Here is a 22,964-nt window from a genome sequence, read left to right on the forward strand (position 1 = left end):
ACTCTTTCTTTTTTAATTCAAAAGCCTCTTTTCAGGCTTCTATGATAAGGAAACTAAGAAAGGGATAAAATAAATACTATGTGGTTTTCTAAAACTTCATTATAGTAAAACAATTTTTAAAGTCCTGAGAAATCAAAGGAATTTTTATTCATATTTAAAATATTTTTAAAAAATTTTATATTTTGTAAAGCCTACTGAATTCCAAATAAGTTTCCATTTCAGAAAAAAACTAAAGCACAAAGAAACTTCAGAGACTTATTTCAGTGGTGGAATAAAATCTAAAATTATATTAAAATGCAATAACTTCATGTTTTATAGAATGCATCATATAAATTATAGAACTCCCCAAAATTACAAAATCATAGAAGGATTTGGACAAGTTTAATTAAGAGACTATTTTTGTTACTAAGCTCCAATACAATAACTGATATAGAAAGCCAACTTAAAAAATTCAGTCTACTCAAGGAGAGTCCTAACATTTAAATTTACACTAGACCATAAGCTCCATGAGGATAAGAACTAGTCTATCGGACTAAAGACTATATCCATAGCACAATTCTTTTGCAGACAGTGGCTATGGCATACCTACTAAAGATACAGTGTATATAGATGTATAAATCCAAAATCTGATTTCAGAAATAATCACAGAGTAAAACTCAACTTTATGTTGAAAGTAAAACACTTGCTTAAAATCATGAAACTCAGGAAGGTTGAAAATAAAAGGACAAAGATACGGTAGGCAAATGCAAACAAAAAGAAAGTAGGGATTCTGGACATTATCTTTATTTTTTTTTTAATTTTTATTATTTTATGATAGTCACACAGAGAAAGAGAGAGAGAGAAAGAGGCAGAGACATAGGCAGAGGGAGAAGCAGGCCCCATGCACCGGGAGCCCGACGTGGGATTCGATCCGGGGTCTCCAAGATCGCGCCCTGGGCCAAAGGCAGGCGCCAAACCGCTGCGCCACCCAGGGATCCCTGGACATTATCTTTAAAGTTATTTAATCAAACTCTAAGATGCCAAATTTCAAATGCACCATTATTTTATATACTAAGACAAACACCATTGCTTAAACTGTGACATATCATTGATTTATGTTGAGATTTCCTGAATTTAGACATGCTAAATCATTAAGAAAGTAAAGAAGGAAGGGTGGATCAACGAAACATGGCAAAATATATTAGACATCAAAATGACTAATCTATAACTAAAACCTGAACATAACTCAATTTTTCCTTAATATTTTCAAAACAAAGGAAAGCAATATTTTTCAACAGGAATCTAACTTTTGGAAAGAAGACCTTGAAGAAAATATGGCTGGCAAAACAATTTGAGAATTGGCTCTAGGTTAGGCCAGGTCCAAGAAAACTATCAAAACTGGCAGTTTTTCAGAAGCCCTAATTCATGCTTTCATGCCATTCCAATTCCTACTCCATGCATACCACTCCTCATACTCAGGATCCTCAACCAAAGTACCCTATCTAATCCTGTCCATACCAAGTAGTGCTCCCAAACCCTATGATCTCAGCCTGAAACACACTTTCCTCTGGGTGTTTACTTAAATTATGCTTCTAGAAACCTCTTCTATCCTAATATACTGCTCTTTTGTATTTTCCTGTGTCAGGTTTACTATAGAAAAAAAAAAAAAAAAGACCCAGATCAATGAGAAATGCCATGTTCAAATAGATGTATTGAGAAATAAAAGGGATGGAAAATAGTAATTTTTTTAAGGATTTTTAAAAATTCATTCATGAGAGACACACAGAGAGATGCAGAGACACAGGCAGAGGGAGAAGCAGGCTCCATGCAGGGAGCCCAACGTGGGACTCAATCCCTAGACCCAGGATCACACCCTGAGCTTAAGGTAGGTGCTCAACTGCTGAGCCACCCAGGCATCCTGAAAACAATTTTTTAAAAAGAGTTCTTGTGGGGTGCCTGGGTGGCTCAGTCAGTTAAGAAGCTGCCTTCAGTCATGATCCCGGAGGTCCTGCAATGGAGTCCCACATCAGGCTCCCTGCTCCATGGGGGTGAGGAGGTGGGGCCTGTGGCCTGCTTCTCCCTCTCCCTGCCACTCCGCCTGCTGTGTGTTCTGTCAAATAAATAAATAACATTTTATTAAAAAGAAAAAGAAAAAGATTTCTTGTGAGTAAATATTCACAAGAAAAAGATATGAAATCTCTGTATGGAAAAAAATGCTTCTGGTTAAACTTGTTATGAGAATATTAACTATCAATTTCAAAATGCCACATTATAAACAAGAGGATTATGTACACTATCCTATGCAGAGAAAACTACAACCTTTATTCTCTTCTGAAGTTCCTTCTTCTGCATTTTTTTCCAGCACAATTCCAGAAAAATCTGTAATTACCTAAAAGAATGGAGAAAAAAAGTAAATGATACAATAGAGATATATGAAAAACTTTTTCACAATTCAAAGATTTGTACAGTTCAATTCAAATAATCCTTATGACATGTAAATGGACTAAGTAGTTTAATATATATAACTGAAGTGAGGAATTGTCAATTTGTAAGAATTTCTAAAATGCAGAAATGTGTCCAAAATCTAAGAGAAACTTAATACATGTTCCTACCTCCAAAGCTTTGTCATAATGTTTGTTAGAAATGTATAGTTCAGCTGCTATATTAACATCTTCCATGGAGACCAGGCCCTGATGTTTTGAGAAAGCTTCTTCAATTATGTTAATAGCTGAAGTAACATCATTGGCTTCATAGTAACTCCTAAAAAAATAAATGACAAAATGGATGAATATTTATTTCAGATTATAAAATTCATATTCTTGCTTACATCACCTAACTATTAACTATGACTTTCATTTTCTTAAAATTGGGGAGGAGAAAAACTTTTAAAATCATAATCACAGCTGATGCAGAAAAAAATGAGCAACATCAGTACAACAATGTCATCATGTCAAGCATCTTACTGTCCAAAAGCTATGTTGTATCATTCTAGCTCATTCCCCCATCACCCAATTCCAAGCGCTCTTCCACTGCAGTGGGATCTAAAGCATTCGTCTACCTGTTTCACTGTCCTGCTGCCTCCTACCCTCACTTTCCTCCTTCTCTACAGACCAACAATATAATTATACCTTTGTGCATCTCCTCACTTCTCCTGCCCTGTCCTCCCTTCTGATAAAGTCATGTGATAAACCCCAACCCTTGTTAATCCAAATATGCCTACTGTTCACCACCACCTGTCCAGCTAACCATGTTGACTAGACTCACTCTAAATTAGCGACCACAAGCCTCAAGTGGGTCCACGGTGATCAGCAATCTTGCTACAGTTACCTCATCCAGCACTTTTCAAACTTGAATATGCATACAAAATAACTGGGGATCTTGTAAAAAGGCATATTCTGATTCAGAAGAGCAGGGTAGAACTGAGATTCTACATTTATGGCAGGCTCCCAGGTAATGCAAATGCTGCAGCAAGGCCCCAAGGACCTAGACAACTATTTCTCAACTCCTCTGCCTTCAACCCTCCAAAGCTCTCTGATCCTCACTCTCAGCTGACGACCTTGCTTCTTAGTTTACAAAGAGAACCAGATCATAACATCTGACATATTCCCAACACATCTTCCCACCTACACATAGCTATATCTTCTACCTTCTACAGTTAAAAGGCCAACTCCCAACTAGATCCCATTCTCTCCAACCTGCTCAAGGATATCACTCAAGCAATTGTTCCTTCTCTCACGAATCTTCAATGTGCTCCTCAATTGTGGATTATACCATCTGAATACAAATACATTGTAATTTTTCCCAACTTAAAATTTATCTCTTACCGTACAACCCATATCAATTATCTCCCCATTCCTCTACTCCCCTAGTAAATTTCTCCAAAGAGCTGCCTATCCCCAGAACTCCCACCCCATCTTCAATGTTAAGTCTGTCCTCATTTATAAAATGATCTATCTAGACTATTTCAAATAGATGATCATCCCTCCTTCTTGAACTAAGTTATGGAGACCTGGCAACCTAATCATCCTTTTAGAACATGCCCCTGAACACTTGAAGGTAACTGTATATGCAAATTTTTGTAAGTAATCACATAGCTGATTTGGAAACAGAAAAGTATTGAAAGAAACCCCCATCTCTATAGTTAAGCACAATATAAAACGTAGGAAGTAAAACACTTTTTGAACCTAAACAAAAAAATACACTCTACTTCAAATATGTGCTATCTTCTAAATTAAGATGATTAATAGGAGCATCTATATATACTTCACTCCAAACTTACTTTGCCATATCTCTAGCCAACTGCATAAAACGTTCTCCATCAGATGGAGATAAAAGGTTTAAAATACGCCTATAACCATCCATTGCCATCTTATGATCTCCCATCTGTTCATAAAGGCTTGATCGCTCCCACAGATAGCGGACATTAGTAGGTTCATATTTAAGAGCTAAAAAGAAAAAAAATAATTACAGATTTATCACAAAAAGGGGTTCATGATACCTGGGTATAACCAATCCTCTTTTCAGAAAATTTAATAAACACTCTAAACTAATTCTTCAATAGAGCTAAGTGGGTTATTCTGGAACAAATCTACTTTCACAGGAACTCTCAACTAGGTTTAATCTAAGACCAGACAGAACCTGAATCTCCATATTAATCTTCATTTGGTCACTCTAATGTGATGTTAACCTTCAAGGAACAGCTTATAACCAACAATGAGCTTAGTAGGAAATTGAGGGCACTGTTCTTCTGCCAACTTTTGTGCTGTATTAGCTCACAATACAAAGTTGCTGATAAACATGAAAGCAGAGAAACCCCAAATACTTACCTCTGGGATGCCAGAATATAAGGAAAAAATTTATTTCAGCTAACATCACCACAGAGTAGCAAGTACAATTATTTAAAAATCTATTATGTAACATTTTATCAGACAAAATAAAAAAAATATTTTAATTACCTTTTGTGTAGCAAAAAATAGCCTGTTTAATATTGTCTTGTTCCAGAGACATTTCTGCCAATCTAACCCATTCTTCGGTGTCACTAGGATTTAAATGTGCAGCAATCAACTCAAACTGAAGAGATTTTTCCATGTCACCTTGGTCCTCATATATCATAGCAAGAGTGGAAAATGGCTCATAAGCCAGAGGAGCTATAATGAATTAAAAAACAAATTCTACTGGCTGAAGAAAGGCATGTGAAGACGTCAATCCTATTATTCAAGTTATGCATCTTTTTTTTTAATGTTTAAACTCTTTACAACACAGTAGCAGAATTATACAAACTTTTAATGGAATTTAGAATAAACATCTGATTAAATTTGCTTTACACATTTAGCATTTTAGTATTACTGTCTCCGAGCAAAGTGTAATTTGATGAAAAACTCTACTCTCCACAATGTGCTCTTCATGAAAATCCCTGTTTGCTAAGACTAAACATGGCTCAATAACTCAGCAAGTTCATCCCAAAGAACATCATCACATCAGTGTTTAATCTTCATGATCTAACAGCTACAGGCATATGGGATGAAAGGACTGAGGACAGCTAAACCGCACCTAAACTGAGGATATATAAAAGTGCACAGTTTTCTGAAATGTTTTTGAAATGAAGTTCTAAGATCACAAAGTATTAAAATCAAAGATTACTGTTAAAAAGAAATAATTATAAACTGAGATAAAGGAACAGATAATATTGGAAAGTAGGAACCAAACAAAATATACTCAGGAAAAATTTTGCTTAATTTTGTTTCTGATGGGGTAGAAAAGGCAGCAACCTCAAATTATTCTAATGAGTAATCTGGGAATTTTTTTTTTTTTTTAAAGTAAGCTTTAAACCCAACTTGGGGATTGCACTCATGACCCCAAGATCAAGAGTTGCATGCTCTACCCAACTGAGCTGGCCAGATGCCCCAATCCAGGAAATGTTAAGACTTTTAGGAAGGTTGGCTGGGAAGTTGGTAGAGGAGAACTCCAACCTTGCCTCGTCCCATGAATGCAACTAGATAACACTCATATCAGCGTAAATAACTCAGAAAATGATCTGAAGACTGGCAGAACAAATGCCACAATTAAAAGTAGATAAGAGGGGACGCCTAGGTGGTTTAGCAGTTAAGTGTCTGCCTTCTGCTCAGGGTGTGATCCTGGAGTCCTGGGATCAAGTCCCACATAGGGCTCCCTGCATGGAGCCTGCTTCTCCCTCTGCTTGTGTCTCTGCCTGTCTCTCATGAATAAATAAATAAAATCTTAAAAAAAAAAAAAAAAAGTAAAGAAGAGGCCACAATGAAAAAAGTAGGGACGGTAAAGACACAGTCTGGGGGATCCCTGGTGGCACAGCAGTTTGGCGCCTGCCTTTGGCCCAGGGCGCGATCCTGGAGACCCGGGATCGAATCCCACGTCGGGCTCCCGGTGCATGGAGCCTGCTTCTCCCTCTGCCTGTGTCTCTGCCTCTCTCTCTCTCATTCTCTCTCTCTCTCTCTATCATAAAAAAATTAAAAAAAAAAAAAAAGACACAGTCTGGGAGAGAAATGGATGGAGCTGTCCACAGTGGAGAGGAAGCTGGCAATGCAGAGAAAGTAAAGAGCCCAAATGAAAGAAAAGGACCAAACTACAGCAAGAGATCAAAGCAAAACAGATATAAGTAATATGCCCAATAGAGAATTTAAAGTAATGATCATAAGGATACTCATTGGACTTGAGAAAAGAGTGGAAGACATCAATGACACCCTTAACACAGAGATAAAAAAGGATCCATCACAGATCAAGAATATAATCAATGAAATTACAAATCTACTTGATGATTGAGGTGCCTGGGTGGCTCAGTTGATTAAGCATCAAACTCTTGATTTCAGCTCAGGTATTGATCTCGGGGTCATGAGTTCAAGCCCAATGTTGGGCTCCATGCTGGGCATGGAGCCAACTTAAAAAAAAAATAAAGAAAATACACTGGATGGAATAAGGAGCAGGCTAGATGAAGCAGAGGAACAAATTAACAACTTGGAAGACAGTACTAGAAAATAACTAAGCTCAGCAAAGGAAAGAAAACTATGCAGACTGAGAATAGTCTTAGGGAACTCAATGACTCCAACAAGCATAATACCATGCATAATATAGGGATCTCAGGAGAAGAGAGAGACAAAGGGGCAGAATATTTGAGGAAATTAATAGCTGAAAACTTTCCTAATCTCGAAGAGGAAAGAGATGCCCAGATCCAGCAAGCACAGAGATCCCCCTAAAATTCAACCCAAGGAGGTTTACCCCAAGACACATAGTAATTAAAATGGCAGAAAGTAGTGGTAAAGAAAAAACTTTAAAAGCAGCAAAAAAAGGGATGCCTGGATAGCTCAGTTGGTTAAGTGTCCAACTCTTGATTTTGGCTCAGGTCATGAGATTGAGCTCTGCATCAGGCTCTGCGCCAAGCAGGGAGTCTCTTTCCTTCTCTCTCTGGCTCTCCCCCTGTGCTCACTTGCTCTCTCTCAAATAAATAAATAAATCTATCTTTTAAAAAAAAGGGGGCAGCAAGAGTAAAGAAGATAGTTATATACAAGGGAAACCCTATAGGGCTATCAGCAGATTTTTCAGTAGAAACTTTGCAGGCCATAAGAAAGTGTTAGGATATATCCAAAGTGCTGAAAGGGAAAAGTCTGCAGACAAGAATACTCTCTCCAGTAAGGTTATCATTCAAAATAGAGGGAGAGATAAAGAGTTTCTCAAAGAAAAACTAAAGGAGTTCATTACCATTAAACCAGTCCTACAAGAATATTAACAGGGACTCTTTAAGTGGAAGGTAAATAATTGAGAGCGTAAAAAGTAAAAAACACAAAAGTGATAAAATAAATCTGTAAAAATTAGTCAAGGGATTCATAAGAGGATGTGAAACATGACACCATATACCTAAAACGTGGTGGAGAGAGTAGTAAAGAATGGATTTCAACTTATATGACCATCTACTTAACATAGGCTGCTATATGCAGAAGATGTTATATACAAAACTATGCCCAAGGGAAAGGAGGAGAACTGAGTGGGAAAAATTAGAGAGACAAACTATGAGAGACTCCTAACTCTGGGAAACAAACAATGGGTTGTGGAAGGGGAGGTGGGCAGGAATTGGGGTAACTGGGTGACGGGCACTGAGGAGGGCACTTGATGAGATGAGCACTAGCTGTTATACTATATGTTGGCAAATCGAACTTCAAGAAAAACAAATGAAGAAAAAAAAAACCCTATGCCAACACAAATCAAAAACAAGTAACAGATATACAAAAATACAAAGAGAAAGGAACCAAAGTATAGCATTAAAGAAAACCAACAAACCATGAAAGAGAACAAGAGAAGAACGAATCAGAGAAAATCTATAGAAACAACCACAAAACAAGTAACAAAATAGTTAAAAATACCTATCAGTAATTATTTTCAATGCAAATAGACTAAATGTTCTAGTCAAAAGACAAAGGATGACAGAATGCTTTAAAAATAAGACCCATCTATGTGTTGCCTATAAGAGACTCATTTCACACTGAAAGACATCTGCAGATTCAAAGTGAGGGGACAGAGAAACACTTATCATGCAAATGGATGTCAAAAGAAAGCCAGGGCAGCAATACTTATATAGAACAAACAGACTTTAAACAAAGACTGTGGGAGGGCACCTGAGTGGCACAGTTGGTTAAGTGTCCAACTCTTGGTTTCGGCTCAGGTTGTCATCTTGGGGTTGTGAGATCAAACCCCATATGAGGCTCCATGCTGAGTGCTGAGTGCAGAGTCTACTCAAGACTCTCCCTCTCCCTCCCCTCCCCTCCATGCATGCTCTCTAAAATAAAATTTAAAATCTTTTTTATAAATAAATAAACAAAACAATATATAAATATATAAATAAATAATAAATAAATAAATAACATAACATAAAGACTTAACAGGAGACAGACTAACAAGAGACCAAGAACTATATCATAATAAAGGGCCAATCGAACAAGAGGATGTTAACAATTATAAATATTCATGCACCTAACATGGGAGCACCCAAATACATAGAGCAGTTAATAACAAGCATAAAGGAAATAATAGTAATACAATAATAGTAGAGGATTTTAACACTCCACTTACATCAATAGACAGATTATCCAAACAGAAAATCAACAAATAGTGGTTCTGAACGATACCCTAGACCAGATGGATTTAAGATATATTTGCAACATTCTGTACTAAAACAGCAAAATATACATTCTTTTCAAGTGTACATAGAACATTCTCCAGAACAGATCAGATATTAGGCCACAAAACAAGCCTTAACAAATTCAAAAAAAGCAGTCATACCAAGCAGCTTTTCTGACCACAATGCTACGAATACTAGAAATCAACTATAAGAAAGAATCTGGAAAGAGCACAAATAATGGAGGTCAAATAACATGCTACCAAACAATGAATGGATCAATCAAGAAATCGAAGAAATAAAAAGCTACATGGAAACAAATGAAAATAAAAAACAGTGCTCCAAAATCTTTGGGATGCAGCCAAAGTGATTCATTCTAAGAGGGAATTTTATAGCAATATAGGCTAACCTCAAGAAGCAAAAAAAATCTTAAATAACCAACCTAACCTTATACCTAAAGGAGTTAAAAATAATAATAATTAAAAAAAAAGAACAAATAAAACCCAAACCCAACAGAAGGAAGGAAATAATAAATAATAAAGATTAGAGCAGAGGGGTGCCTGGCTGGCTCAGTGGGTAGAGCATGTGATTCTTGATCTCAGGGTGTGAGTTCAAGCCCCACAGTGGGTATAGGGATTATCTAACAAAATCTTAAAAAAAAAAAAAAAAAAAAAAAAGATTGAACAGAAATAAATGTTATAGAAACTAAAAAAAACAATGTAACAGATCAATGAAACCAGGAGCTAGTTCTTTGAAAAGATCAACAAAAATGATAAACCTTACCAAGACTCATTAAAAAAAAAAAGATGCAAATAAATAAAATCATAAATAAAAGAGGAGAAATAACAACCATCACCACAGAAATACAAACAATTGTAATAGAATATTATGAAAACCTAAACGCCAACAAATTGGACAACTTAGAAGAAATGGATAAATTCCTAGAAGCATAAAACCTACCAAAACTGAAGCAGGAAAAAATAGAAAATGTGAACAAACCAATTCGCCGCAATGAAATGGAAGCAATAACCAAAAAACTCCTAAAAAACAAAAGTCCATGGGGATCCCTGGGTGGCGCAGCGGTTTAGCGCCTGCCTTTGGCCCAGGGCCTGATCCTGGAGACCCGGGATCGAATCCCACGTCGGGCTCCCAGTGCATGGAGCCTGCTTCTCCCTCTGCCTGTGTCACTGCCTCTCTCTCTCTCTCTCTGTGACTATCATAAATAAATAAAAATTAAAAAAAAAAAAAAAAAAAAAAAAAAACAAAAGTCCAGGACTACATAACTTCACAGGCAAATTCTACTAAACATTTAAAGAGTTAATTTCTAATCTTTTCAAACCATTCCAAAACATACAAAAGAAAGGAAAACTTCCAAATTCACTCTATGAGGTCAATATCACCCTAATACCAAAACCAAATAAAGACACTACAAAAAAAGAGTACAAGCTTATATCTCTCATGAATGTATATGCAAAAATCCTCAACAACATATTAGCAAAACAAATCCAACAATATATTAAAAAAATCATATGCTGTGATAAGTGGGATTATTCCCAAGATGTAAGGATGGTTCAATATTTGCAAAACAACCATCAATAAGATAAAGGATGAAATAAATGCAGAAAAAGCATCTGACAAAGTACATCAACTCCTGACAAAAAACCCTCTGCAAAGTAGGTCTAGAGAGCACATATCTCAACATACTAAAGGCCTTATATGAAAAACCCACAGCCAACACCATACTCAATGGTGAAAAACTGAGAACTTTCCCCTTAAGGTCAGGAATAAGACAAGGATGTCCACTCTCATCACTTTTATTCAACATAGTACTAGAAGTCCTAGCCACAGCAATTAGACAACATAATGAAAACACCCAAAATTGGTAAGAAAGAAGTAAAATTCTCATGATTTGCAAGTGACGTGATACTATATTTAGAAAACCCTAAAGACTCCACCAAAAACTAGTAGAATGGATAAATGAGTTCAGTAAAGTCACAGGATACAAATTGACATATAGCAATCTGTTGCACTCCTATATACTACTAAAGAAGCAGCAGAAAGTGAAATTAAGAAAACCATCCAAGAGCCACATGGCTGGCTTTGTCAGTAAAGCATGTGGCTCAGGATCTCAGAGTCATGAGTTTAAGCCTGATGCTGAGTGCAGACTTACTTTAAAAAAAAAAAAAAAAAGGTAAAGAAAAAGAAAACAAAAGAATCCCATTTACAACTGCACGGAAAACAATAAAATATCTAGGAATAAACTTAACCAAAGAGGTGAAAGACCTGTACTCTGACAACCTAAAACAATGATGAAAGAAATTCAAGACATTACAAAGAAAGGAAAAGATATTCCATGCTCATGGATTGGAAGAACAAATGTCTATGCTACCTAAAGCAAACTACATATTTAATGCAAACCCTATCAAAATGGCAACAGCGTTTTTTTTTATAGAACTAGAACAATCCTAAAATTTGTATGCAACCATTAAAGTCCCCAAATAGCCAAAGTAATACTGAAAAAAAGAAAAATAAAAGTGGAGGTATCACAATTCCAGATTTCAAGTTATACTACAAGCAGTAGTAATTTAAAAACTATGGCAGTGCCATAAAAATAGACACACAGATCAATGGAATGGAATAGAAAACCCAGATAAACATACAATTATATGGGCAATTAATTTTCAACAAAGGAGGAATGAATATACAATGGGAAAAGGATAGTCTCTTCGAAAAACGGTATTGGTAAAACCGGACAGCTACAAGTAAAATAATGAAACTGGATCGCTTTCTTCACCATGCACAAAAAAGGGATTAAAGATCTAAATGTGAGACCTGAAACCATAAAAATCCTTGAAGAAAGCAGTAATGTCTCTGACATCGGCTGTTAACAATATTTTTCTAGATATGTCTCCTGAGGCAAGAAAAATAAAAACAAAAACAAACTATTGGGACTACATGAAAATAAAAAGTTTCTGCACAGTAAAGGAAACAATCAACAGAACTAAAAGGCAACCTAGTGAAGAAAAGATATCTGCAAATGACATATCCAGTAAAGGGTTAGTATCCAAAACATATACAGAACTGATAAAATTCAATACCCCAAAAACCAATCATCTAATTAAAAAATGGGCATAAGACATGAATAGACATTTCTCCAAAGAAGACATCCAGATGGCCAGAAACACAAAAAGGATGGAAAGCAAAAAAGGTATCACTTCACACCTGTCAGAATGGCTAAAATCTAAACCACAAGAAACAAGTGTTGAGAGTGTGGAGAAGAGGAACCCTCATGCACTGTTTTTTTTTTTTTTTTTTTTTTTGATAGTCACAGAGAGAGAGAGAGAGAGAGAGAGGCAGAGACAGAGGCAGAGACACAGGCAGAGGGAGAAGCAGGCTCCATGCACCGGAAGCCCGACGTGGGATTCGATCCCGGGTCTCCAGGATCGCGCCCTGGGCCAAAGGCAGGTGCCAAACCGCTGCGCCACCCAGGGATCCCCCCTCATGCACTGTTGATGCGTAGGCTTACTGGTGCAGCCACTGGAGAAGACAGTATGGAGGTTCCTTAAAAAATTAAAAATTTAAAAAAAAATCAAAAATAGAACTACGCTACGACCTTGTAATTGTACTACTGAGTATTTACCCAAAAAATACAAAAACACTATTTAAAAGGGATATGTGCACCTTGACGTTTATAGCAGCATTATTATAATAGCCAAACTATGGAACTAACCTAAGTGTCCATTGATAGATGAATGGATAAAGGTGTGTGTGTGTGTGCATGCGTATATATATGTACAATGCATGTATATATGCACAGCTATATATACACAATTACACGTATACACATTGTGTATACACACACAATGAAATACTACTCAGCCATATAAAAGAATGAAATCTCGCCATCTGCAACAACATGGATAAAATGAGAGTATAATGCTAAGCAAAATAAAAAGACAAATGCCATTACAGTTTCATTCATATGTGGAATTTAAAAAAAAACAAAAAAACAAATGAGGAAAGAAAAAAAAGAGAGAGAGAGACAAACCAGGAAACAGACTCTTAACTATAGAGACCAATCTGATGTTTACCAGAGGGGAGGTGAGTAGAGGGATGGAGGAAATAGGGGACGAGGATTAAAGTATACATTTAGCATGATGAAAAAATTAAAATGAACGAAGAAGAAAAAGACTTCTAAAAGGACCCTCATCCAGATTAAAGGAAATGCTGAAACAATGAAAAGATAAGAGCTCACTGTGTTGCAACTACCCAAGCCGCCATGCAGGGCATCAACACATCAGGAAACCAATATAATAAATATGATTAGTCAAAAAGTGACTTCTGAAGATATCCTTCAATATACCCAAGATTTGCAGTTTAAAGAAAGATGATAAGTATAAATTGTATCTTTTACCAAAAAGTAGATTAAAATAATACAGCTCTGCCTAATCTGGAAAGTGAAGAAAAAAAAAGAAGACTTTTTAAGTGGTTTTAACGTGTGCTTGCCATACTTAAGACTAACGCTTCCCACTGGGAGCCTTTCCCCTAAGATCAGGAACAAGACAGGGATGTCCACTCTCACCACTGCTATTCAACATAGTACTGGAAGTCCTAGCCTCAGCAATCAGACAGCAAAAAGACATAAAAGGCATTCAAATTGGCAAAGATAAGTCAAACTCTCCCTCTTCGCCAATGACTTGATACTCTACATAGAAAACCCAAAAGCCTCCACCCCAAGATTGCTAGAACTCATACAGCAATTTGGCAGCGTGGCAGGATACAAAATCAATGCCCAGAAATCAATGGCATTTCTATACACTAACAATGAGACTGAAGAAAGAGAAATTAAGGAGTCAATCCCATTTACAATTGCACCCAAAAGCATAAGATACCTCAGAATAAATCTAACCAAAGAGGTAAAGGATCTATACCCTAAAAACTATAGAACACTTCTGAAAGAAATTGAGGAAGACACAAAGAGATGGAAAAATATTCCATGCTCATGGATTGGCAGAATTACTATTGTGAAAATGTCAATGTTACCCAGGGCAATTTACACGTTTAATGCAATCCCTATCAAAATACCATGGACTTTCTTCAGAGACTTAGAACAAATTATTTTAAGATTTGTGTGGAATCAGAAAAGACCCCGAATAGCCAGGGGAATTTTAAAAAAGAAAACCATATCTGGGGGCATCACAATGCCAGATTTCAGGTTGTACTACAAAGCTGTGGTCATCAAGACAGTGTGGTACTGGCACAAAAACAGACACATAGATCAATGGAACAGAATAGAGAACCCAGAATATTATGGTCAACTAATATTCAATAAAGGAGGAAAGACTATCCACTGGAAGAAAGACAGTCTCTTCAATAAATGGTGCTGGGAAAATTGGACATCCACATGCAGAAGAATGAAACTAGACCACTCTCTTGCACCAGACACAAAGATAAACTCAAAATGGATGAAAGATCTAAATGTGAGACAAGATTCCATCAAAATCCTAGAGGAGAACAGAGGCAACACCCTTTTTGAACTCAGCCACAGTAACTTCTTGCAAGATACATCCACGAAGGCAAAAGAAACAAAAGCAAAAATGAACTATTGGGGACTTCATCAAGATAAGAAGCTTTTGCACAGCAAAGGATACAGTCAACAAAACTAAAAGATGGGATCCCTGGGTGGCGCAGAGGTTTGGCGCCTGCCTTTGGCCCAGGGCACGATCCTGGAGACCCGGAATCGAATCCCACGTCGGGCTCCCGGTGCATGGAGCCTGCTTCTCCCTCTGCCTGTGTCTCTGCCTCTCTCTCTCTCTGTGTGTGACTATCATAAATAAATTTAAAAAAAAAAAAAAAAAAACAAAAACTAAAAGATAACCTACAGAATGGGAGAAGATATTTCCAAATGACGTATCAGATAAAGGGCTAGTTTCCAAGATCTATAAAGAACTTATTAAACTCAACACCAAAGAAACAAACAATCCAATCATGAAATGGGCAAAAGACATGAACAGAAATCTCACAGAGGAAGACCTAGACATGGCCAACATGCACATGAGAAAATGCTCTGCATCACTTGCCATCAGGGAAATACAAATCAAAACCACAATGAGATACCACCTCACACCAGTCAGAATGGGGAACATTAACAAGGCAGGAAACTACAAATGTTGGAGAGGATGCGGAGAAAAGGGAACCCTCCTACACTGTTGGTGGGAATGTGAACTGGTGCAGCCACTCTGGAAAACTGTGTGGAGGTTCCTCAAAGAGTTAAAAATAAACCTGCCCTACGACCCAGCAATTGCACTGTTGGGGATTTACCCCAAAGATTCAGATGCAATGAAATGCCGGGACACCTGCACCCGATGTTTATAGCAGCAATGTCCACAATAGCCAAACTGTGGAAGGAGCCACAGTGTCCATCGAAAGATGAATGGATAAAGAAGATGTGGTCTATGTATACAATGGAATATTACTCAGCCATTAGAAATGACAAATACCCACCATTTGCTTCAACGTGGATGGAACTGGAAGGTATTATGCTGAGTGAAGTAAGTCAATTGGAGAAGGACAAACATTGTATGTTCTCATTCATTTGGGGAATATAAATAATAGTGAAAGGGAATAGAAGGGAAGGGAGAAGAAATGTGTGGGAAATATCAGAAAGGGAGACAGAACATAAAGACTCCTAACTCTGGGAAAGAACTAGGGGTGATGGAAGGGGAGGAGGGCGGGGGGTGGGGATGAATGGGTGACGGGCACTGAGGGGGGCACTTGACAGGATGAGCATTGGGTGTTATGTTGGCAAATTGAACACCAATAAAAAATAAATTTATTATTAAAAAAAATAGGGATGTATGGAGCACAATAATGATAAAAAGTAAAAAAAAAAAAAAAAAGACTAACGCTTCCAAAGCCTAAAACCCCAAGACGAAACACTGAAAAACAAATAGAGAAAAGAAGCCTGGAAGAATTCAATAAATGTTAATGATATTTCACTGAGTCATAGCTGGATTTTCATTTTCCTGGTAATGACTTCTACTCAATGTGGAAAGTGGCATATCACTACCAGAACAATCACCTCCAACCTTCTAAATATATTTTCCAAAGAGTATGGTGAAGTGTTTGCCCATTTGTCGTAAAAGTCACACTATTAAATTGCTATTATCCATAATCCCCACAAAAAATACCTTGTCTTATGATTTCCATGCACATCAATATTGCCTCTTCACGTTCTCCTCGAGCAAAGCGAATGTTGGCTTCACCCATGAGACCCCTCAGAGCTCTGGGAAGTTTACTTCGAGGCCTTTTCTCCTGCAGAGAAAAAAGATGACATTTAGCTAAAATATGGTAATATCTGAGATTTCAATTCCAACCAAATTAGTAAATGCAGAAGATAATGAAAATGAAATTTCCCTCTAAAACTTCTCAAAATTCTAAACAGACATCTAAGAGTAACTACAATTCTGACTCATTAATATTAAAGTCCATATTTCAGGAAAAAGTCTAAAATTAATTTCAGGAAAGAAAAAAAAGTTATTCTAAAATATTCTCCAAAAAGGAATACCTCAGGAAACTAAAATGAAAAACAAACTTCCTACAGTAGAAAGTTCAAAGCACAGTAAAATATATGAAGAAAGCAAAAATCAAAGTGGCCAGAAATCACTAATTACTAATTAGAACAAATGTAAAACCTGATGTTGCAAAATCGATTTATGTGCCAAGAAACTTCTTATAACTTTCTGAAGATCCTCCTCCCTCCAAATTTATCTACTCAGGATACACTTGGTTAAATTGGGGCACTTGGGGGCTAGGTCAGTCAAGGGTCTGACTCTTGCTTTCAGCTCAGGTCAGGATCTCAGGGTCATGAGATGGGCCCACCCTCAGCAGCGGGGAGTTTTCTTGAGGTCTCCTCCCTCCCCTCTCCCCACCCGCCTCATGCATGCTATCTCTCACTTGCTCTCCCTCTCAGATACATAAATCTTAAAAAAAAAAAAAAGTACATTTGACACATGCATAATTAAGGTTTTGCATTTTTAAAAATCTCTAAGATGAAACTTATGAAACCAGTAATAGTTGTCTCATATTTCTTTTCTCATAGTTTGAATTCTTTCCAAAATATGTATAACTTTTCAATTACTATGTCACAGTTTTACATTCCATTTATAAATACTAAAATAAGTTTTTACTTTCATCATTTTCTTGGTTTCACGATTGAGAACCATCTCCAGTACAAACACATCGCCTGCAGTGGGCTGCTCAGGTGTTTCTTCTTCCTCCTCCTCCTCTTCTTCCTCTTCTTCCTCATCATCTTCATTCTCTCCAAGCATGGAAGCAAAGACCTTGTGAACTGACTTACTGACTCCATCTGACATTTCTCCTGAAGAAAGACACATTGAGAATGTTGGATAATTGGGATCGTAAATATGTTTAAGGAAGAATAAAAATTTTTAAAAACCCACATATTCTGAGCAACAAATAAGTAATAATTCTCATGGAATCAATAACAACTATCTTTAAGAATTCTGAACATCCAAAATAAATATAAAAAGAAATGTGTAGGGCGCCTGGGTGGCTCAGTGGTTGGGCATCTACTTTTGGTCCAGGGTGTGATGCTGGAGTCCCGGGATCGAGTCCCACATCGGGCTCCCCGCATGGAGCCTGCTTCTCCCTCTGCCTGTGTCTCTGATGAATAAATAAAATTCTTTAAAAAAAAAAAAAAAAAGAAATGTGTAAAATATAATACTGCCAATTAGTAAAACTTATTCCAGGAACTGAAAAAAAGCAGAAAAATCATGATTATCTTGATAAGAACCATTTGATAAAATCCAATACTCATTCCTAATGAAAATTCTTAGTCAAATAGAAACATAAGGGAATATCTTTAATTTGATAAAGAGTATCTACAAAAAACTTCCCACAAACACAGTTAATGGTGAATTATTCAGCTGCTGGGAATGAGACAAGGCTGTTATCACCACTCCTTTCAACATTTTGCTGGAGGTCCTGGATAATGTAAAAGAGAAAAGGTATAAAGATGGAAAGGAAGAAATAAAACTCTCATTCACAAAGGATGTGATCGTATATGAAGAAGATCCAAAAGCATGTATGTACAAACTGCCAGAATGCATAAATTGAGCAAAGTTCCTGGACTCAAGGTCAATAAACAAAAATTGTAGTTTTCTATCCACAATAATGAACTGAAAATGAAATTAAAAGCAAGACTCAATTAATCCCCCCTTCAGGGAGGGCCCGATGGCCACTTCTTGGGGGCAGCTCCCAGTATCCCTGTTAACTTGTCATGGGTAAATGGATACTATGAACTATTACCAGTATTCTGATCACAAGGGAGGCGTATCAGTCGCTGAAAATTAATCAATCTGCATACTAGTTCATCAGTTAGACTCTGATGGCTTTCGTTAGCTTGGGAGGAACCAAATCTAGTATCTGGACATGCAGAACTGAGGACTGGATCCCAGAATGAGGCGCAAACCAAGACACCAACACTGCGGGTGAGGACCCATCTGCGCAACCAAAAGGACTTCCACTCTGGCCTATCTTATCTCCTGTAACTAAAGCAGCAGTTTGGAAGCCACTTTGTGTAAACATACAAGCCATTAATTACAATTTGGTGGGGTACCCTCTGGAGGTGATTAATTAGTAACTTAAAGGGCCAATTTAAGAAACAATGATTCTAAAATGGCTCCCAATACCGATATCAATCTGAAACGCTTTTCCACGGGGGCACCTGTGCTGCTCAGCCAGGTAAGCCACTGACTCTTGATTTCGGCTCAGGTCATCATTTCACGGTCCTGCAACCTGGCTGAGCGTGGTTCATACTGTGTGGAGAGTCTGCCTGACGATTCTCCCCCTTTGCCCCTTCTCCCAGTCCCACATAGGCATGCTCTCTCTAAAATAAATAAATCTGGGGGATCCCTGGGTGGCTCAGCAGTTTAGTGCCTGCCTTGGCCCAGGGCATGGTCCTGGGATTCTGGGATGGAGTCCCACGTCGGGCTCCCTGCACGGAACCTGCTTCTCCCTCTGCCTGTGTCTCTGTGCCTCTCTCTATCATGAATAAATAAATAAATAAATAAATCTTTAAAAAATAATAATGAAATAAAAATAAACATATAAATCTTGGGGACCCCTGGGTGGCTCCGTGGTTAAGCGTCTGCCTTCTGCCCAGGGTGTGATCCTAGAGACCCAGGATTGAGTCCCACGTCGGGCTCCCTGCATGGAGCCTGCTTCTCCCTCTGCCTGTCTCTCTGCACCTCTCTCTGTCTCTCATGAATAAATAAATAAAATCTCTAAAAAACAAATAAATAAATCTTAAAAAAAACAAACACTTTTCCAAAAAATAACCATCACCATATTCAATACCTCAACAAATATTCACTGAGCACCTGTTACACAATGCACTACGCTCCTGAGACACCAGGTAAATAACAGAATAGCACTGCAATAGAAAAAAAATAAGACTTTCATTATTAGGTACTCTTAATATTTAATGGAGGTGGTCAATCATTTCAACATACCTTCGTTGACATCTTTGTCCCGAGATTTGGAGGAGTCGATGCCAGAAGAGGATGGAACTTCAGAGTCATTTGCATTTTCTTCAGATGATAACTTTCCTTTTTCCTGAAGACTCTGTGATTGAAAAGTCAACGACATCAAAAACACACCATAGATTCAGTTCCCAGCAACTGGGAGTAAGGCACCTGCCTCATCTTCCATGACCACAGAGCCTGAGCTCTGCACACACATACAGAATGTGGAATCCAAACCTGAAGAGCCACAGCATTTCAGAGAACTCCGATCCCCCGACTGCCTGCCCAGGTCACTTGCAAAAAAAAAAAAAAAAAAATCATTTCAAATACCTTTTGGATTTCGCGAATCTACATATCCTATTCCAGCTTCTTAAATGAAAAGAGCTGGGTGGTTATTAGCCGCATGAATGAGGGAAGCACCTGCCTGTTAATCAAAAATGGCGCGATTATTTTAGTTTTTCCTCGAACCTCCTGTAAGTAGAGAAGATACGGGAAGTTCCGATGTTCTAAAGTATGAAAAGTGATATGCATGGGGATGCCCCCCCCACACACACACACACACTGGGCGACGCCTCAACCGGGGAGCTCCGACCTCCCGGTGGGGAGGGAACCCAGACTAAGGAAGAGGCGGCACGTGTGCTCCACCTGGTGCTCCACCAGGTGCTCCGCACAAAGCCAAGCTGCTGGGGGGCAAAGCTCCACCTGAATCAGCAAATGGGGGGGAGGGGAGGGCTGGGGAGACAGAAGAGGCCGCCACCGAGGCAAGCTGGGGGTAGGGGAGACACAAGAGGCCACCACAGAGGCAAGGGGGGGGAGAGACAGGAGAGGCTGCCACAGAGGCAAGCGGGGGTGGGGACAGGAGAGGCCGCCACAGAGGGGGGGGGGGACAGGAGAGGCCACCACAGAGGCGGGGTGGGGGACAGGAGAAGCCGCCACAGAAGCAAGGGGGGGGGACAGGAGAGGCCACCACAGAGGTGGGGGGGGACAGGAGAGGCCGCCACAGAGGTGGGGGGGGCAGGAGAGGCCACCACAGAGGCGGGGGGGGGGGACAGGAGAGGCCACCAGAGGCGGGGGGGGCGACAGGAGAGGCCGCCACAGAGGCGGGGGGGGACAGGAGAGGCCACCACAGAGGCGGGGGGGGGGGACAGGAGAGGCCACCACAGAGGCAAGGGGGGGGAGAGACAGGAGAGGCTGCCACAGAGGCGGGGGGGGGGGGACAGGAGAAGCCGCCACAGAGGCAAGGGGGGGGACAGGAGAGGCCACCACAGAGGTGGGGGGGGACAGGAGAGGCCGCCACAGAGGTGGGGGGGACAGGAGAGGCCACCACAGAGGCGGGGGGGGGGACAGGAAAGGCCGCCAGAGGCAAGCGGGAGGGGGAAGCTCAGCCCAAGAATGAGAGCGGAGAGCCGGGGGTGCGGGGAACGGGAGCGGCTACAGGGCGTCGCCCCCCACCCCGCATCTCGGGGTTCCGCGCCACAGGACGCCGGGAGCACCCCGGCTGTGCAGCGCCTCACTTTCTTCTCGCGGGTTTTTCTCTCTTCTCTCCGCCTTTCGAACTCCTCAAAGGAAATCTTCCCTTCCAGGTAGTCGATGAGCTCCGGGCTAAACCCCGACATGGCGGCGGCGGCGGCGGGGGAGCCGGGGGAACGGGGGGAGCCTGGGGAGCCGCGGCCCAGGACGCCACCGGAAGTACGCGGTCGCGGCCCACCCCCGGACGCCCAGAGCAGCGCCCCGGCGTCCTCCTGGGAAAGCGGCCCGGCCGGCGCCGCAGCCGCTGCGCTCGGGTTCCGCCAGGGCGTTGGGCCGGCTCCCTCCGGCGGCGCAGGCGGCACCCGCTGACCCCGACCCCGACCCGGGGATGATTGGGGAGGTGACAGCGAGGACCACAACAAACAAACAGAACACGAGAGAAAGAAAGACAAAGTGCTTCACAGAAATTGTCCTTAACCTAGGTCGTTCCCCTCAATTCTTCATTAGGGTTCTCACTCCATCCATCGCCTTTTCTGAATGTCTCTTCTTTCATTTGCCGAACTGATTATTTTCTTAACCGGCCTGCACTGCCACGTGCATGTTGCCCTTTCCATTTTTCTGCCACAGCAAATGGAAATAAAGCCCCCCCCCCCCCACACACACACACCTGTGCCCTAAACCTCCTCTCCTCCACCCTGGCACCATCACTAGGCCTTCCCGTCTTCCCCACGTCCTCAGACTCTCCTTTCCCTTGGGGCGCCTTCTCCCGCCGCAAATAAGTCTATCAGGACGTCATGTTGCACCCATGAGTCCTTCCCGCTCTCTTCTTCACAGTCAGGGTTTTAGAAAGGATCAGAAGCCTGATGGGCCTACCTCCCACCCTTGCACACTCACTCTAGGCCATGTACTGCCTTCTGCATATTGCATACAGAGCTCAAAATAGCCCTTAAAAATGGATGCTGCTATTCTTAATGCCAGTGTCCTATATCTAACAAGTAGCAGTTCACCAGGATGTGAACCCTGGTCTATGTGACCCCAAATCCCATGCATGGAATTAGTACGGCATATGGCCTCCCCTCAATGGAACTATTCTTCACCTCCTGCACACTTGTCCGTCTGTATTGTATCTTGTATTCTAACTATTTCTCTGATGATGGTTCCTCTGCTGACCTAGTCTAGAGACACTCTCTGTCAACATCTTGAAAGCAGTACCACCTGATGCATCTCTGTGAACTCTAGTACTCCGTGCTCAAAACACATATGAATTAAGTCGGATGGAACTGAAAGTGCATTGGAAATGGGCAAGAGTGTTGAGCTGTGGGGGGAATGCATCCTGACATAAAGCCTTTAGGGTTAAAGACCAGTTACAAGGAGCCTATCACTTTGTTACAATCGAGAGGAGCAACAGTAGGATGGTAGAATGAAAGCTCCGACCCCAAGAGTTCCAGGTGAGAGAAAGATACCTCACAGCTAGAAGGCATGCCCTTTCTCATGATGAGGAATCCTCAGGACTCTCTCTGGGTAGAAAGTATGGAGGCCAGCAGGGTAGGTTGGATTAAAGTACTCGGCAGAAATCATTTCTAGGGAAATTCTCCCCTGCATTTCCCAGGCAGTCAGGGAGCTGTATCTAAAAAAGAAGTCAAGAGTCTGGTCCTAATTTTCCTAGGGGAAGAGAAGGGAATCAAGGGCAGGAGAGCTGGTCATTTCATAAGAACTCTCTCCTATGACCCAGGTGACTTAGACCAACTTGTTTCATTATTAACTGACTGGAATGTGGAATGACAATTGTGAAGCTATAGATTCAGGTTGGGGAGAATAGAGAACAAGGA

The 22,964-nt window shown here is 40.0% G+C and overlaps 1 protein-coding gene across 1 annotated transcript in view; it reads right to left on the reverse strand.

Moving 5' to 3' along the window:
* GTF3C3 (general transcription factor IIIC subunit 3) overlaps positions 1 to 21,335 on the reverse strand; it is a 40,189-nt gene extending 18,854 nt beyond the window's left edge. Inside the window, exons 1-8 of the mRNA XM_055345464.1 lie at positions 21,180 to 21,335; positions 19,654 to 19,765; positions 17,308 to 17,498; positions 16,309 to 16,432; positions 4,935 to 5,126; positions 4,259 to 4,424; positions 2,592 to 2,739; positions 2,299 to 2,368 (exon numbers count right to left, since the gene is read on the reverse strand). Coding sequence (XP_055201439.1) covers positions 2,299 to 2,368; positions 2,592 to 2,739; positions 4,259 to 4,424; positions 4,935 to 5,126; positions 16,309 to 16,432; positions 17,308 to 17,498; positions 19,654 to 19,765; positions 21,180 to 21,281 — 1,105 coding nt within the window. The 5' untranslated portion in view covers positions 21,282 to 21,335. The remainder of the gene's footprint in view (positions 1 to 2,298; positions 2,369 to 2,591; positions 2,740 to 4,258; positions 4,425 to 4,934; positions 5,127 to 16,308; positions 16,433 to 17,307; positions 17,499 to 19,653; positions 19,766 to 21,179) is intronic.
* Positions 21,336 to 22,964: the final 1,629 nt, after the last annotated feature.

This window comes from Nyctereutes procyonoides, unplaced genomic scaffold, assembly GCF_905146905.1.
Source record: "Nyctereutes procyonoides isolate TBG_1078 unplaced genomic scaffold, NYPRO_anot_genome, whole genome shotgun sequence".
NCBI lineage: Eukaryota > Metazoa > Chordata > Mammalia > Carnivora > Canidae > Nyctereutes > Nyctereutes procyonoides.